The sequence below is a fragment of the Brassica napus genome, chromosome A1 (assembly GCF_020379485.1).
Source record: "Brassica napus cultivar Da-Ae chromosome A1, Da-Ae, whole genome shotgun sequence".
Classification (NCBI taxonomy): Eukaryota; Viridiplantae; Streptophyta; class Magnoliopsida; order Brassicales; family Brassicaceae; genus Brassica; species Brassica napus.
The window spans coordinates 7,918,954-7,936,925 of NC_063434.1; the positions used below are offsets into that span (position 1 = coordinate 7,918,954).

Here is a 17,972-nt window from a genome sequence, read left to right on the forward strand (position 1 = left end):
GGGGTGGAAAATATAGTAAAATCTAAAAAAGTGACCGAAGAAGGAAAGATAAATTAGTTAGAGCATCACATCCCCTCCGACTCTGGTCCCCTATGAGAAGCTCCCACGGAGAAACGAGAGATGTGGTGGCCTGGTGGGTGGGGTCCAATGGCAAAAATAACACACACATCTCATAACACCGTTACTTAACGGAACGTAAATGGTCTTGAGGTTGAAGTTCGAGAAGGACAAAAAAGAAAAGACGTTACCTAAGGTCGACGTAAAAGATAGAAGAGTTAACGGGGGTTAGTGAAAGGAAACGACAACGTGGGATACTAATGTCTGTGTCAGGGGTGAAGAGAGAGAGGAGAGTTAATGAAGAGTTTTGTTTGTATTCTGAAACAAGTTCGAATGTTAGAGACTAAGGAAACAAAATAAGAAAAAGAAAATGCTTTATGGCTCATAAGGCTCGCAAATAGCCGCACCGCTCCTCTCACATGTTGTTAATAACATAAGTCTCCAATTTATTTTCTCCCCATCCTCTCATCTTATAAGAGAGAGAGAGAGAGAGAGAGAGAGCCTTTTGTGTTCTTGTTTAGGTTTTCATTTTTATGTTCTGGACTTTAGGCTAAGACTCCGTTATTTTTTTTACCACCTTGGAATTTTTGGGTGTTGTTGCTGTCTTAAAGAAAAAGCTATTGAGGTCCCATTAGAGAGGCAAGAGTGGGAATAGGAGTTTCTGTTTCTGTTTTATGTGTGTTTAAGGTTTATAGAGTTGAGAGTTTTGAGTGGATATAACAGAAAGAGAGAGAGAGAGATTTTGTATGATGGGGACAAGAGCAGAACATAATAAGGAAGATTTTGTTGGTTGTGGGTTTGGATTTGGAGTTGTAGAACCTTCCCACAGAGAAGTTATGATACCATCACATCATCATCATCATTATCCATCATATATATCTCCTTCCTCTTACTCTGGTTCCGCTGGTGTTACCGACCCTGTCTTCTCTTCTTCAACCAATCATGCTTACACTTGTTCTCTTGGTGAAATGTACTCCCTCGCTGGTTCTAACTCTGCTGCTGTCTCAGCTGCAGACCCTTTATTCACCTTGAGCTCTTCAGGTTTTAAAGTTCTCTCCTTTATGACTTTTGAGCTATGTGACAATATTAAAAAATATTTATTGTGAAATTGGTGGATAATAAATATCTCAGGGGAGATGGGAAGAAGTATGAGTGAGAAGGAAGGTGCAGCAGCAGCAGCTTTCAGTGAATCTCAATGGCAGGAGCTTGAGAGGCAGAGGAATATATATGAGTACATCATGGCTTCTCTTCCTGTTCCTCCTGAGCTTCTCACTCCCTTTCCCAAGCACCCTTCCCACACTTACCATCATGATGGTAAAACCTCTCCCTATGTGTTCTTGATCTCTCTTGTTATCATCCTTTATGCATAGGGATAGAATGCTTGGAACTTATGGTGTGTACTGTGTTCTATGTGGTCACAGTGGCGAAAGGAGGTTCGTTGAAGCTGGGGTTTACTTCAAACGCAAGCAACAACGCGGCTGATATGGAGCCGTGGAGGTGCAAGAGAACAGATGGGAAGAAATGGAGATGCTCTAGAAGCGCAGTCCCTGATCAGAAATACTGTGAGAGACACACGCACAAGAGCCGTCCACGTTCAAGAAAGCATGTGGAATCATCTCAACACAATGACACTCGCACCACTAAGAACGCTGCTAGCCACTATGCTGGGACTTATCCTCAGCTTTACGGACAACCCGTTAATCCATTTTCAAATGATCATAGGTACACGTTTGCTTACGTTCTTGTCAAAGCATTGAACTCCATAACTGAAACTTATTGGTTTTTTGATATGTGAAGAGAGTTCAGGTGGTTTATGAAAGAAGACGATTCCAATGCAAATTTAAATCCAGCGGTTGGACCAAGCAGGGAGCTTAAACTTGGATTTGATTATGATCTGAACTTCAGGCAGGAGGAGGCATTAGTTAACCAGAGCTTTGGAGCGTTGGAGGGTCTGTTGAGTCCAAACCGCCAAGAGACGAGGCGGTTTTTTGTAGAAGGGGATCAAGATGAAGCAATGGGAAGCTCTCTGACACTATCAATGGCAGGTGGAGGCATGGAGGAAGCAGAGAGGAGAAGAAACCAGCAGGACCAGTGGGTTAGTCATGAAGGACCGTCATGGATTTGTTACACATCACCAGGTGGACCATTGGCTGAAGCACTCTTTCTTGGTGCCTCCAACGACCCAAGTGTTAGTACTACTACTAGTAGCTGCAGCAGAAGCTCAGGCTAAATAAAAATGACTTCAAGTTGTGTGATTTTACAAGTCAAAAACCGGTTTAGTAATTAGAAATCAAAACTATCTTTTAGATTATGAACCGTTCTCAGTGATTTGTCTGAAAAAACTGAGCCAGACCTTAGTGCTTTTGTTTTGCTTCGCTTTTGTGGTTGGATTTTGCAGAAGCTTAAACCGCTACTCTATGATGGAAAAGTGTTTGAAACACCGGTTTACTTAAACCACTGGAGATCTATTAATTAAACTACTAGTAATCTATTCTAGATCATTATCTTGGGTGGAGAGACAAACACAGAGCTAAGTTGATAGCGAATCTGCAGCATTCTAGTTCAAAGTGATTAGCACACTGAATTAAATAAATCAGAACTAGTTCCGGTTCAATAAACCGGTTTGGGTGAAGAGAACTCATGTCTTTGTTGGGTTGGGGATGCTGATCTATACTATATACTATATTAAAAGGGATATATGAGCTCCATTGAGCCTATCCACATCAGCATAAAAATCAGCCAATCAGAAATCTTCAAATTGCCATGTCACATATGTTTTTTCTCTTCACGGAAAAAGTCGGGTCAACAGTATAGGCTTACAAAAATTTGAAATAGCCCGTTTCAAGCCCATCTCATCACACCCTAATCTTCAACGCCATCGATGATCGTTCCGGCTCTTCCTCTTCCTCGGAATCGCTTTGCATCCCTGTCAATTGCCGTTACCATACATCACTCTGAATCATTCAGTGTGTTCTTTATTCCTTTATTTATGGTTTCGTTTCTCCTCCCTTTGTTTTTCTTCTTATATAAAAGCTATCGCCATGAAATCCACAAGAAGATAAAGCTATTGCCATAAAATCCACGAAAAGTCTCCCGTGTCCAGGTATGGGCGTTAATACGAATGCTCTTTTTTTTAATCTGTAAGAGGTGTTTTACTTATGTTAATATTTCGAGATCTTGACGATGTGTAGAGAGTACGATCTCTTCGGGATCAAAGTCATCGACGAGGAGATCAAGTTCGTCAAGGAGATTGGGGAGAAGCTGATGTCTGAAGCCATGAAGGTGTTGGAGAGAGGCGTGGAAGGGCTGAATCAAGCTGAAGTTGGGACTGGGTTGCAGGTTTTCTATAACCTAGGTGAGCTTAAGCTTACGGTTGATCAATTGGTGAACAAGTATAAAGGAATGGCTGTGAAGAGTGTGAGCGTTGCGATGGATATGAAAGCGATTTCTTCTGGGCCTGGGTGGTGGTGGTGGTGGTTTTGGGCCTGGAGGGATTAAGTCTAGCGGAGCGCCGCACATTGGTGGTGAAGGTAAGGTTAGGGAGGCGCTGTGGCAGAGGATGGGGAGTTGTATCGATCAAGGTGAGGATGATCTAAAGAAGTCTTTGATAGATGAGTTATCTTCTTTTTGAGAGATCACACATTTTTCTATTCCAATATACTTTCACGGCCGTCTTAAATGGACTATGGGAAATTCATGCTTTTTTTCAACCAAAATTGAAAATTGAGGATTTAAATGACAATTTTCCCATTTTTTTACCTACAACTTTTCTTTTACAGCTGCAATTACATTTCAATAGGTGGTGGAAGTTTGTTCAAAGGTTTGGAAGTTATTTGCAAAAAGAGCCATGATTGTCGTATGATTCTTCGTCTGTACATAGATTTGCTCATGCTTCTTGATTTGAATTCAAAATTGAAACGTCTCTCATGAATTCTTTTTTTAACTGTAGCTCATTATATCAAGATTCACATAATCAAAAGTATGAAGAAAGGAAGAAATGATCTCTCATCTGGTGATAAGAGAAAGAGGCACTTTTGAAATGTTTTTAAGTTCAGTCTATGTGATAATTGTTAGTTGCTTCACACTACTACTCCAACGGTTAAGTTAGAACCAGCAAGTAAAGAAAAAGATGGTAAGCTTCATATCCAAAATCTTTTATGTTATATTGTTCTGTTGCAATATAATAAAATTAACAATAGTTCTTATTCCCACTTATAATTTTTGTCTACTTTGAAAGGAATATGGTCACCTAATTTTAATATCTTGGATGACATATTACGGGGACTCTAAACTATAAAATATGTAGTATTGCATTACAAGGTGTGCTATTCTGGACGAGTATTCTGAACTTGAGCAAAATCATTTAGACAAGCCCTGTTTTACGGATTCCAACACTGTATGATTCTAAGTTCTTGAACTAATATGTTTCCTTTGTTTCAAAAAATATCGTAGCTAATACTCTAGAAAATCTGCAGGAACAGTTACATTCAGATTTTGAGAGGCGCAAAAGAATACACAGGAACAGAAACAGTGAGATAACATTGGATGGCAGAGGTGAGAAGCTGCAGAGAAAACAGAGGCCGAGAGTCACCATTGGGTGGCCAAGTTATCTTGAGAGGAAAAGAAGAGAGGCTCAAGAGATACAAGTGAATGATCAACAAAATTTGGAGGAACAAAAACGAATAGATACTGACTAGGGAGATTCTCTTGCATCTTGCAAGTAGAATGGTCTTAGTTTTGGTTTACTGATTTTACTCGCTTATAATCCCGAGTCGTAGAACTTGATGGTTCATGAAGAATATATTCAAGAGAATCTTAATGTTGGTGGTCATTATACTCTATAAGAACATGCATGTGAGAAACGAAGTGGTTCAAATCAAAACCAGAACTGAGGACTGGAAGAAAAGAGGGTGATGGAATTTGAGAGGAAAAAAAAGTAACGAGACACCTCAAATAGAACACTCCGCAATAAACTGATGTGCAGTGAAATTAAGTTGATTATCTATTTTTACTATAAATAAAGACATTTAAAAAATTTCAGGTGATCAAACTTCTCTCATTTCAACTATCTCAGTCGGTGGAAAATGAGTTTAAATACAGCATATTAAAATTCAAATGATATCATAACTTTCATATTGGTACGAATAAATAAAATGATTACAACTAAGATTTTTGTACATTACTCACTTTATTAGTCATATAATCATGTTTTAAGAAATTTTTGGAAGTGATAAGGTTAAAAGTGTATAAAAAAGTATTTTCTATCTTGGAATTTAATAATCTTAAAGACAAAACAAAGTTTAAATCAATTATAAGCTAATAATTATTGTATATAAAAGGCTAAATTATCTAAGATTAAGAGTACAAAGATTATAATTAAAGTTTAATTAACTTATATTCATCGTTTTCATCATATATGATTCCAATAATAAAACTATAACAAATAATGAGTTCTTTTTTTACTTTTACTTTATTATTTCAAACATAAAATTACAGCAAAATTTAATAGAGAAGTAAAGTTACAACCATTTGTGAGCTCTTACCATTCTAAATTTGTCAGAAAAAAATACATTAACAAATTTAAATCTACCATTTTTTTTTGTAATTGGTACAAATATATATAACAGATATTTAAATATAAATCAACAAAATCTCAATTTAACTAAATTTTATTTGAAAACCCCGGGCAAATGAGTCATTAAATATAAGAAGAACTAAATTGTTAAAATATAAATACAACATACATATATTCACCAAAATTAAATAAAAAACATACATATATTCAAATATATTTCTTTTCTAACTTTTCTCTTTCTCAGAAACCGATGAAAGTTGACGGTTACATTGAATGCTTGCAATATCTAACGTTCCCTAAATTCCAAATGGCCTTTCATAAAATGGAGAAGCGTGAAATAGTTTGACACGTTTAAAAACTTGAAAGTTCTTTAAACAAAAAAAAACTTGAAAGTTGTTTGTGTGATGCTTTTTGTTTGCTTTTTTTTTGGGCAGAGATGTATGAGCCGAGCATTTAAAATTGAACAACAGAGCGATATGATGTTTACAAATGGGTTGAATCAGGACTAGAACAAGATTAAAATATTGGAAACGTATTTGACAGTTTATGACCATGATTACTTTTATTGTCCAAAATGTTCAGTAATTGAAATTACTACTATATAGGAACTTTATTTCAAAGGTGATAGATATGACATGACAAAATTATGAACGAAGTTTTCACCATACACATTACTAATAACCTTATGACTACAATTCGAGTAGAGTTAGGAAAAAAATATTCATATGGGATAAAAATTAATGTGTATATATACAAAAAATGTAAAAATAATAACAAAAAACTACTATAGAAACATAAATAATAAAATCTAACAAAATATATACACTTTGGAACAACCAAGCATCTCTGTTCAGGGAGCTGAAAAGCATAAGTAACTGGAAATATAAAATTGTTATGGTGCTAAACATTATTTGAAGAAACACTAACGGACAAACTCCCGACATCATCCAAACTATCTTTTCTATTTTAAACTCAGTTTTGGTATTTTGGCAAATAAAAGGAAATTAATTACAAAAATGCGAAAATATATGAATCCCTCGAACAACAAAAAACAAATCATGTATCCCCTCATATAATATATTTTACATAGTACATAGTTTATGTGCATATGGAAATTCTGCAATATTCTATAATTAAATAACAAAATTAATTGTAACAGTTTAAAAGCAATTATCCGCACGAAGCGCGGAAGACGATCTAGTTTAATTAAATGAGGATGCTGATAGAGGAATCACCTTATTTAATGATTTTTCACTTTCATATTCATTTCACTATACTAGGGATGGCCCGTCCTACGGGCGGGATATTAGTTAATTTGATATTCACTAAATGCTCGAGTTGAAATTTGTTTTAAGATTCAAGAATTTGGTTATCTGTTATGTGTTACTTATTAGTATGCGTGGTATAGTTATTTTTCGATTATTCTTGCTTTGGAATTGTATCAAATTAACTAATTGTCCAACTCATAATTATAGATGTACAAATGTGGATTTGTGATAAAGTTTGGTGATAATACTGTTTTTTTTTAATTCTTATTCATAGTAGATTGTGCATGTGTCAGAAAGAGGCCTATATCAACTTTTATGTTTTTGCGTATGGATTTTAAATATATATTATTTTGTATAATGCATACTTGCTCTACAACATTTGCTTGTAGACTAAAAAACTGTTTTCTATATTTTTAAAAGAGAAAATATTTAGTCTAGAATATAACATGAACATATATATTGACTATATATAGAAGTTGAGTGTTATTTTAAAATGACATATGTATAGAGGTTTTTTAACCATTAATTCACTGGCACAAAACATTTATAACTGCAAATACCTTCTTTTAAAAGCAAAACTAATAAAAGCGTGTACAACAAATGTATTTTGATATATATTATATGCATCAAGTTATAAAGGTTGGAAACATTGCAAAACTATTTGGAGCAAAATTTTAACTTCACGATTTTCATCTTGACATCAGTTCAGTACCGACCCTGGCCACATGCAGAAGAAGCATGGACTTCCAGCCAACACGATAATAAGTATTTTCCCGGCCACATATTTATTAAAAGTGACTTTAGCCTAGTGGTTCTAAGAAAAATTACCAGTGCTGGAGGTGGTGGGTTCAATTACTCCTGACAAATTTTTGTTTTATTTTGACCCCAAATATAAAATGGGACACATGTCACTCCCATAATGCACGACTTGATGACGTGGCATCACATGAAGAAGGCGAACATATTTTTATATATATAGATTTCAAGAGCCATAACTATTTTATTCAGTCTATTATAGTTAGAAAAGCTTACACTACTAATTAAAATCTTTTTTATAGAAGAATCAGAAAATAGGTCCTTTCCAATTAGTTTATCTTTTTTTCTGAATCACTTCGCATTGGTATTTTAATACTGCATCAAAATCATTAATGGTAGTGAAAACCTTTTTAGTTCAATTGTTTATTACTCTCACCGTTTCATATTAAATGTCGTTTTAGAGAAATTTTTTCGTTACAAAATAAATGTTTTTTTCGGTTTTCAATGCAAAATTTATTAATTTTATTCTGTTATTTGTTTTTTTATTGGTTGAAATATGTTTAGGTGTATAGGTAATTGTGTTTTTATATAGAAAACATGTAAAATTAATTGTTTCCTTAATTCGTGTGCACAAGTCTAAAACAACACTTAATATGGAGTAATGATTTGTTAATATTTTTATATACAAATTTTGAGTTTTGAATTTCAGAAAGCCATATTTATTGACAATTTATATTAAAATTTGAACAATTTAAATAAAAAAATAAAAAAATAAAAAACTGTGTAGCTAAACCATAGGTTATATTTCCATTATAGACCTAATCTTAGTTTATTAACGAACTATTTGACTAATCATGTTCAACGGAGAGAGAGAGAGAGTGTCTAACAACGACCACGGGAAAAGCTATCTCTCTTGCTTTGCAAGAATGCGTGACGTCAGCAATGACGTGTCCCGTCATCAGGGAGGCCGCATATATGCAAAACCTCTCGCTTCAATCATTTCCACAATCTCAGATTCTTTGACTTTTGTCTCCTCTCTAGATTATTGCATTCGTGTATGAGCTTAAACCGGTTCCGGTTAAGAATGGCCGAGGAAATCTCAAAGACAAAGCTCGGATCTTCCTCCGCCTCTGCTTCGGTCTCCGGTTCATCTGCTGCCTCAGCTGCAACCAACGCCGCGAAATCCAGATGGAACATCTTATGGCCCAGTTCCCTCCGCTGGATCCCCACCTCCACCGACAACATCATCGCCGCCGAGAACCGCCTTCTCTCCATCCTCAAGTACTCACCTTTCCTCTCAATTATGGATTTTATACAGATGGGTCCATCAAAGATTGGATTTTTATATGTTCTGAAACTTTCTAAATGGATGATCAATTCATCAGGACGCCTTATGTACAAGAGCAAGTCAATATTGGCTCTGGACCACCAGGTTCGAAAGTCAGGTGGTTTAGGTCTTCAAGCGATGAGTCTAGGTTCATCAACACTGTTACCTTTGACGCCAAGGAAGGTTCTCCTACGCTTGTGATGGTTCATGGTTATGGTGCTTCTCAAGGCTTCTTCTTTCGTAACTTCGATGCTCTCGCTAGTCGGTTTAGGGTCATTGCTATTGATCAACTTGGGTAAGCAGCTTTGGTAAGGTGCACGTTTTGTTGAACTGTTTTGTCACAAATTGGTCTTTTTATAGGTGGGGTGGATCGAGTAGGCCTGATTTTACTTGTAAAAGCACTGAAGGTATTCATTTCGTTTCTACTGTTAATGACTTTGTGGCTATGGTTTCATTTGGAGCCCTTTCTTGATGGAGATGCTGCACCAGTAGTGGAACTGAAAATGGTCATTCTTTGAATATGCAGAAACAGAGGCGTGGTTTATTGACTCATTTGAGGAATGGCGTAAGTCCAAGAATCTTAGTAACTTCATTCTGTTAGGACATTCTTTTGGAGGTTATGTTGCTGCTAAGTACGCGCTTAAGGTGAGTTTTATGTTCCTTTCGTTGGTATTAACTCAATGAGTAAAAGGTAACGTTTTTGGATATATGGTTTCTGACTTTTCATCGGATCTTTCAGCATCCTGAGCATGTTCAGCACTTGGTTCTGGTGGGATCTGCTGGTTTCTCAGCTGAATCAGATGCCAAGTCCGAGTGGCTGACTAAGTTTAGAGCAACGTGGAAAGGTGCTCTTCTAAATCATCTATGGGAGTCCAATTTCACTCCTCAGAAGCTGATTAGGTATGCTATATACGGCATTGGAACCATGCAATGAGCTTGTTTTAACCAAGTGACAACTTGTTCGGCGATGAAATTAGATGGCAGGACTAATGGAATTCACTATATGTTTCTAAATGTGCTTCTGTTGCAGAGGGTTAGGTCCTTGGGGTCCGGGTCTTGTGAACCGGTATACAAGTGCAAGATTTGGAGCACATTCTGTGGGAACTGTGCTAACAGATGAGGAATCCAGATTGCTCACCGGTGAGTACTTCTTACTCTTAAGTTCCCACAGCAGCATATGGAAGATAATGACGCATAGCTGAAAAGTGATGGTTTGTTTTTGCGTTGTAGATTATGTGTATCATACGTTGGCTGCAAAGGCTAGTGGAGAGTTGTGCTTGAAATACATCTTCTCCTTTGGAGCATTTGCTCGGAAGCCACTCTTACAAAGGTTTGTCCACCAAATCTGATGAAACAAAGACCAAGTTTATTAGCACACTGCAGATGGAATGTTTATGTAATTCATTTTCGATGACTATCTTTGTGCAGTGCATCAGAGTGGAAAGTGCCAACAACTTTTATCTATGGAATGAATGATTGGATGAACTATCAAGGTGCAGTGGAAGCACGGAAACACATGAAGGTCCCTTGCGAAATCATTCGTGTTCCACAGGTTACATCTCTAAATAGTTTTGCATTAGTTTTCTCAAATTTAAAGAGGAAATTATAGAGAGAAGAAAATGCTTATGTGAGAGATTTTTTTGATAAAAAATTTGTGTAGGGTGGCCATTTTGTGTTCATAGACAACCCAGCTGGTTTTCATTCAGCAGTGATGTATGCTTGCCGCAAGTATATATCTCAAGACTCTTCTCATCAAGAACTCATTCCAGATGGTTTTCAATTGGTTTAATCGTGCTATTGTTCATTTTACCTTATCAACTTTACTTTATTAAAAATGTACAAAAACCATATATAAAAGAGAAACAATTATTTTCTTAATGTTGGTTGTGTTTGTACTTTGGAGTTCTAAGACCTCTTTCCATTCTCTTTGTAGCGTTTTTGATTTCTTTCTGAAGTATCTCAAGACTTCAGAATGTGATCTCATTATTAAAATTATCTTAATGTAATCTTTAGATACTCTTTAATTATCTGTTTCATACAATTTCTCACAGTTAAATAATGAAACATAAACAACCAAATCTTTGTGCTTCAAACTGAGACCACCGAGTCTGGTCAATGCTCAAAGAAAAACTTACTATCAAGATAAGGTTAGTTTCCCTTGTACAACAAGGTAATACTATAATAGCCGTAACGGGAAGGTTAAAATAGGTTAAGGTTAGCAACATTCTTAAATTAGTAATGTGACCTGGTGGTCGAAACGTATCCAATGGCCATGCCGGCAGACAGCTCAATCAGGAAAAATAAACTTGAGGAAGAAGAAATTACAGAGAGGTTTTGACACAGGAAGTTGTCTCTCATCTTGTTATTTTGGCTGACTCATTCTTTTCCTCATCTCCCAACAACTTTTCTCGTTGAATTTTCTATATGAACTATGATCAAATTAAAACTCTCCTCTAGTTTCAACCCTCACAATCAAAACATGCCTCTCTCTCAAATTTGCAGCAGTACAATGACGATCAAAAGGTGAGCTTGAGTCTTATACATGTCGATTCGTTTTGGTCAATGACTAGCAATGGCACGTTTGAAACGTTCAGCATTTGTTCTTTATGATCTAAAGCCTGCATTTGAGAAAAAGAAATGTTTCAGAAGATTTTTTTTTTTCATAAAATAATTGGATTAATCCTTTAATGGGTTTGGGTTAGGTTTTGTGGCAGTTATATTATGAAAAGGAAATTTTATGTTAGGGTTCCTTATATAGGGATCCAAGGGTTTGTATTGTTTAATTAATCCACAAGTTAATAAAGAAACCCTAGAAAAAGGTCTTCACCTCAATTCTGTTCCTCTCTTTATCTCGTCTAAAGATTCATACCTTTGCAACAGCTTTGAATTAAAGAGAGATATATAGAAAGAAAGAAAGAAAAAGATGTCGGCAGGAGCAGGAGGAGAAGAGAAGATACTGGTGTCGGTGAGGGTTAGACCTCTAAACGAGAAAGAGAAGACAAGAAACGATAGATGTGATTGGGAATGCATCAACAACACCACCATCATCTGCAACGCTCATAACTTGTCTGATAAGCCTTCCTTCACCTTTGGTAATAAACCGAAAAAAAAACTTAAAATTACTAATTACACCAACATATCAATTACTAACTATAAAAATCACATACCAATCAATTATTGTGTTACAGACAAGGTGTTTGGATTTGAATGTCCTACAAAGCAAGTGTATGATGATGGAGCCAGAGAGGTTGCACTTTGTGTCCTCTCCGGAATCAACTGTAAGAAACATAATTGAATCGTTTAAATATATATCTACACTAGATCATGTCATAATGGAGATGGTTATTGTTTTTTTGCAGCAAGCATCTTTGCTTATGGACAGACAAGTAGTGGCAAAACATACACCATGACAGGAATCACTGGATTTGCAATCAATGATATTTTTCTTTACATTGACAAGGTTACACACATTAACTTCTAAGTTACAACTCTTGTTTATTTTATTTTCTATCAATATTTCACTCACTGAGAATATTCTCTGTTGTTTCTTTTAGCATAAACAAGAAAGAAAATTCACACTAAAATTCTCAGCAATGGAGATCTACAATGAAGCTGTGAGGGATCTACTTTGTGAAGATAATAATAATCCACTTAGGCTTCTTGATGATCCTGAGGTCCCTTCTCAATAACTTCTTTTCCAAGCAATTAATTCTTTCTAGTCATCATAATTAGTTACACAATTACTGAAAACATTAATGTCAACTTTGATTAGAGAGGAACGGTCGTTGAGAAACTTAAAGAGGAGACTATCACAGACAGAAACCATCTAGAAGAACTCATATCCATATGCGAGAGTAATTAACTAACCACACTCAATTAATTACTTGATTATATATTATCAACAAGTTGATGATATACTGAATCTATGGTCTTTTCTCAGCTCAAAGGAAGATTGGAGAGACGTCTTTAAATGAGACTAGCTCAAGATCTCATCAGATTCTCAGACTGGTACTCATATTTATCTATCAATGATAAAGACTACACTCATCAGATCCTCACATTAATGTTAATTTCTCATGCAGACAATAGAAAGTTCAAAAAGAGAGGTTTCACCAGAGAGCTCAGCGATTCTTGCAGCATCAGTGTGCTTTGTTGATCTAGCAGGAAGTGAAAGAGCTTCTCAGACATTATCTGCTGGTTCAAGACTCAAAGAAGGTTGTCACATTAACCGGAGTTTACTTACTCTTGGAACTGTCATCAGAAAACTCAGGTAATGTCTAAAATAGAGTTCTCCTCTAAGAGTCTCTTAAGAAGTTAATATGAATGTGTTTTCTTGGAACTACTGCAGCAAAGGGAAACATGGACACATACCATATAGAGACTCAAAGCTAACACGCATACTTCAAAACTCATTGGGAGGAAACGCAAGAACGGCTATCATATGTACAATGAGCCCTGCTCGTAGTCATCTTGAACAATCAAGAAACACATTACTCTTTGCAACTTGTGCTAAAGAGGTGACCACAAACGCTCAAGTGAACATGGTTGTGTCTGAGAAAGCTTTGGTGAAGCAGCTCCAGAGGGAACTGATGAGAATGGAGAATGAGTTGAAGAATCTTGGACTTGGTGGTTCTTCTTCTTCAACCTCTGATGAGTTTCATTCATTGCTCAAACAGAAAGAAGAAGTTATTGAAAAGGTTAGTTTGTTTTTGAATGCTTCTTTTGTGTGTTTTGTTAAAGAAACATCACTTAATATTACTTGTGCAACAATCTACAGATGGAGGAGCAGATCCAGGAGCTTAAGTGGCAACGAGATGTAGCTCAATCTCGGGTAGAGAATCTGCTTAAATCAGCAGCGGAATATCAATCATCTTCAAGCTCAGTTGATTACAGCAGGAGAAAAAGCTATGACTCAACAGATTTTGATGAGCCTCGTTTGCTAAATAACATGGTGAAAAGTAACTTGTACTCTCCTGATGAAGATGGTTTCTTGCTGGATGATACTACTCCTCGAATCCCGGAGAATGGAGTGAGCAACAAGTGGGAGGAGATGGGTCAAAGGACCATACAAGAACAAGAAGATGCTTGCAAAGAAGTAAGATGCATTGAAGAGAATAGTGAAAGAGTAATAATCCAAGACACAGTAGACAACATTGTCGAAAAGAAAGTGGAGTCATTATCAGATGAGAATGAAGCTATGGAGTCCAAAAAGGAAGATGCTGATTCATTTTTAGAGGAGATAGATACAGAGAAGAGTTTATATGCTGAACATGAAGCCCAAGATGAGCTAACTATAACCAAGTTAGCTGAAGAATTCAAAGAGACAGAGAAATCTTCAAAGAAAGAAGACATGAGACAGAACATGCCTAAGGATCAGCAGCCATGTGTTGTAGAATACAAACAAAACTACAAATCTTCTATGGCTGATGAGGATGAAGCTAAGGAAGATTCTGATTCATCTTTAAATGCTAAACCTGAAGCCCAAGATGAGCTAACTATAGACAAGTTGGTAGAAGAAGTGCAAGATACAGAAAAATCTGTGGAAAAACAAAGGCAATCATCTTCAAAGACAGAAGACATGGAACAGAATCTGTCTAAGGACCAGTCATGTCTGGAGAACAAACAACATTACAAATCTATTATAGCCAATGATGATGAAGCTATAAAGTCAGAAAAGGAAGATGCTGGTTCCTTTTTATCTGCTAAACTTGAAGCCAAAGATGAGCTAGCTGTACACAAGTTTGCACAAGAAGTGCAAGAAACAGAACAAAGGCAATCTTCAAAGAAAGAAGACTTAGAGCAGAATCTGTCTAGGGACCAGTCATGTCTGGAAGACAAACAACACTGTGAACCTCTTATGGCGAATGATAATGAAACTATAGAGTTTGAGAAGGAAGATGAAGCCAAAGATGAGCTAACTATCAAAAGGTTAGCAGATACGGGACAGAACTTGTGGCCTATGGCCAATGAGAATGAAGCTATGAAGTCAGTAAAGGAAGATTCTGATTCATCTTTAAAGACAATAGATACAAAGATGAGTTTATCTGCTAAACATGAAGCTGAAGCTGAGCAACCTACAAACAAGCTAGAAGAAGCCAATGAGACTAATCAATATGTGGAGAAGGAAGAAACAAACCCTAGCTTGTCTCCCAAGAAAAAAGACACACAACAGTCACAACAACATGTACAAGTCCATGGAGGCTCCCATGACGATGAGACTACATACGAGGCTCTTAAAAACAAGGTGAAGGAGATGCAGAAGACAATCGAATACTTTATGAGCATGCACTCAGCAGAAGAGAATCAATCTCCATCTTTTAACACAATAAGTGTCAACACCAGTCCAGGAGATAGCTTGAAGATGATGAGAAGAAGCCGAAGCTGCAGAGAAAACCTCCTGTTCACAAAGGCTGTTGCAGCTGCTGCTAGCGGACGCTTCACATTCAACACATCTAACAACGCATCCTTTGATTTAGACAACACTCTCTCCACCGATGCACAGAGCACTAAAGATTCAGACACTGAGACTAGCGGCGGTAGCTTCCATGAGTTTATGGCGGGGCTTAAACAGATGGCGATGCAGCATCATTCAAGGCATGAGTCCGACACTGAAGCAGAGAAGACAAAGCCCGAAAGAGACACTAAAGCAGAGTTTGAGAGACAGCAAAGCCAGATTATTGAGCTTTGGGGGGTTTGTAATGTACCTTTGGTTCACAGAACGTACTTCTTCTTGCTCTTCAAAGGCGATCCATCAGACTTTGTCTACATGGAAGTGGAGCTAAGGAGGCTATCTTTCCTCAAGGACTCGCCGGAAATTGTGAGGAAACAAAGTGCTAAAACGCTGGGGCGAGAGAGAGAATGGTTGGCTAAGCAAATACCAAAGAAGTTTGGAAGAAAGGACAGAGAAGAAGTTTACAAGAAATGGGGTGTTGAGTTGAGTTCAAAGCAGAGGAGCATGCAAGTAACACACAAGGCATGGACCAAGGCCAAAGACGTGGAGCATTGCAAAGAGAGTGCTTCTCTTGTGGCTACTTTGGTTGGGTTTGATGAATCAAACATGACGCCAAAGGAGATGTTTGGACTTAGCTTCTCACCTACAACAACACTCAACGTTAAATCATCTGGCTGGAGTTTTTCTAACTCTTTCTCTCGTATTAGCTTGACCGGTGGATTATAAACGAACCATTTTATTTTTAAGTCGTCTTTGTGGGTGTGTAAACAGTTAAAAGTGAAGGTGTGCAAGATATGTATCACTCACATTATTCGTTATTGTTAGACCTATTCTTTGTCGTCGACTTATTTAATTTGTTCAGTATGGCATTGACGTAAACTTAATAAAACCAAAAAAAAAAACTTAATAAAACCAATCGAATTATAAATGTTTTGTTTTTGTTAAATGATATTCTTCTAACTCTGTTCTACATATTTAGTTGTTATTTGTCATACGTTATACAACACGGTTAATACTATACTGATGGTGAATGCTGATATCTTACAGAAAATCATGAGTATGATCAACAAAATAATTTAAACCAGGTTAATATCTGAATCTTCTGCGGGATGAACATTATATATATAAATTATTTTACGTGTTATATATTTTTTACATATTATAAAATCCTACTATATAAAAGGAGCTAAATCATTGCTTCCTAAGCCTATCCACATGTGCACAAATATTCAGGACCAACCAATATGCAAGGCCATTACGAAATGGGCTTGCAATTAAAAAAAAATTCAACAATTCGCAGCCCATTAGACCCATCTCCTAGCCCACTCCCGAGCCACTCTCTCATAAGCATAATCCCGTGTTCTAAACATCCCGTGTTAAATTTTTTAAAACACTCATATCTTAGAAATAGTTTAGAAAATATATTTATATAAATATTTTTTTATTGAATAATATTTAATTATAATTTTTTGTATCTTTTTAACTTTTATAATAAAAATATTGTTTTCAGATAGCAACAAAATATATATAAGAATTATCTTATTTTTATATTTTTTATAATTTTATTATATTATTTTAGAATCAAATATTTAATATTAATATAACATATAAATTTTATATGATTAAAATAAAATTCGTTTTTAATTATATATAAAATTCATTAAGGGTATTGTTTTAATTAACACATTAGCGAATCAGTTAGAAATTAATAATAAATCAAAAACTATCTAAAAGTCTAAAACCTAATAAAATATGACAAATAAGAAAAACTAACTAAATTTTAATATAAAATAGAAATTTAATATTATTAAAATAAAATTCATTTTTAATATATATATATAATATTAATTAAGGGTATTTTTTAAATTAATAAATTAGTGACTTAGCTAAAAATAAATAATAAATCAATAATTTAGCTAAAACCTAATAAAAACATGACAAATAAGCAAATTTACTAAAATTATGGATAATATAAAATATGATTGATTCTTTAATACAAAATTAAAATAAGAGTTTTGTTAAATAAAACATAAGTTTGCCGTATCGGTGTTACAAAAAAAAACAATCATTAATAGTGTCGTAGGAATTATGTCTTTCCCGTTAGCGAATAAAATGGAAGCAGAGTGTTGGAGGATAGCTCAGTGTATAGACGAGATTATGGAGATTGATATGGGAGTTGAGGTAACGGACACAACTGTTCCTCCGTAAAGAAACGCTCCTGCTAGACATCCTGGATAAATGAAAGAGACATATCTGGACTTGGCTTTGTGTTAATGGATGGTGACTTTCCAATGCTGTTTGGAGCAAGGGCCGATATACACGCACCAAATCACCACTGCAAAAGCTGAAGGTTTACTATGGGCAATGCAAGTGATACTGAAGTTTGGACACAGAGAGATGGTCTTTCAATCGACTGTGAATAACTGGTTATACTCATTCAAAAGGAGGAAGATTAGCATGCGTTGGACTCGGAGCTCGACGAAATACAGGCTGTATCCAACGAATTTTCTGAACTTTCTATTGCCTATATTCCTAGAT

The 17,972-nt window shown here is 35.9% G+C and overlaps 3 protein-coding genes across 16 annotated transcripts; all 3 read left to right on the forward strand.

The window, feature by feature from the left end:
* The first annotated feature begins 374 nt into the window (after positions 1–374).
* LOC111214151 (growth-regulating factor 8-like) lies at positions 375–4,888 on the forward strand. 14 transcript variants are annotated; one of them, XM_048741455.1, is made up of 8 exons: positions 475–1,098; positions 1,189–1,371; positions 1,479–1,779; positions 1,855–3,160; positions 3,249–3,913; positions 4,007–4,189; positions 4,295–4,453; positions 4,533–4,888. In XM_048741455.1, the coding sequence occupies exons 1-4, from the start codon at positions 804–806 to the stop codon at positions 2,285–2,287; spliced, it is 1,212 nt and encodes a 403-aa protein (XP_048597412.1). In that variant the 5' UTR covers positions 475–803; the 3' UTR covers positions 2,288–3,160; positions 3,249–3,913; positions 4,007–4,189; positions 4,295–4,453; positions 4,533–4,888. The 14 variants fall into 14 exon arrangements, with proteins under 14 accessions (XP_048597430.1, XP_048597425.1, XP_048597412.1 ...); XM_048741447.1 differs by having other exon boundaries at positions 3,249–3,638; positions 3,837–3,913; positions 4,007–4,453; XM_048741466.1 differs by lacking the exon at positions 4,295–4,453 and having other exon boundaries at positions 3,249–3,638; positions 3,837–3,913.
* Positions 4,889–8,531: 3,643 nt separating this feature from the next.
* LOC106376017 (1-acylglycerol-3-phosphate O-acyltransferase) lies at positions 8,532–10,861 on the forward strand. Its single transcript, XM_013816058.3, has 9 exons — positions 8,532–8,937; positions 9,042–9,278; positions 9,344–9,390; positions 9,510–9,628; positions 9,723–9,883; positions 10,014–10,123; positions 10,214–10,313; positions 10,412–10,535; positions 10,644–10,861. Exons 1-9 carry the CDS (start codon positions 8,714–8,716, stop codon positions 10,770–10,772), a joined length of 1,251 nt encoding a protein of 416 aa, XP_013671512.2. The 5' UTR covers positions 8,532–8,713; the 3' UTR covers positions 10,773–10,861.
* A 422-nt stretch (positions 10,862–11,283) lies between these two features.
* LOC106414615 (kinesin-like protein KIN-7I) lies at positions 11,284–16,999 on the forward strand. The gene is made up of 10 exons (XM_013855242.3): positions 11,284–11,506; positions 11,864–12,075; positions 12,172–12,261; positions 12,343–12,443; positions 12,538–12,657; positions 12,756–12,837; positions 12,924–12,991; positions 13,066–13,253; positions 13,332–13,680; positions 13,761–16,999. Exons 2-10 carry the CDS (start codon positions 11,907–11,909, stop codon positions 16,158–16,160), a joined length of 3,567 nt encoding a protein of 1,188 aa, XP_013710696.2. The 5' UTR covers positions 11,284–11,506; positions 11,864–11,906; the 3' UTR covers positions 16,161–16,999.
* Positions 17,000–17,972: the final 973 nt, after the last annotated feature.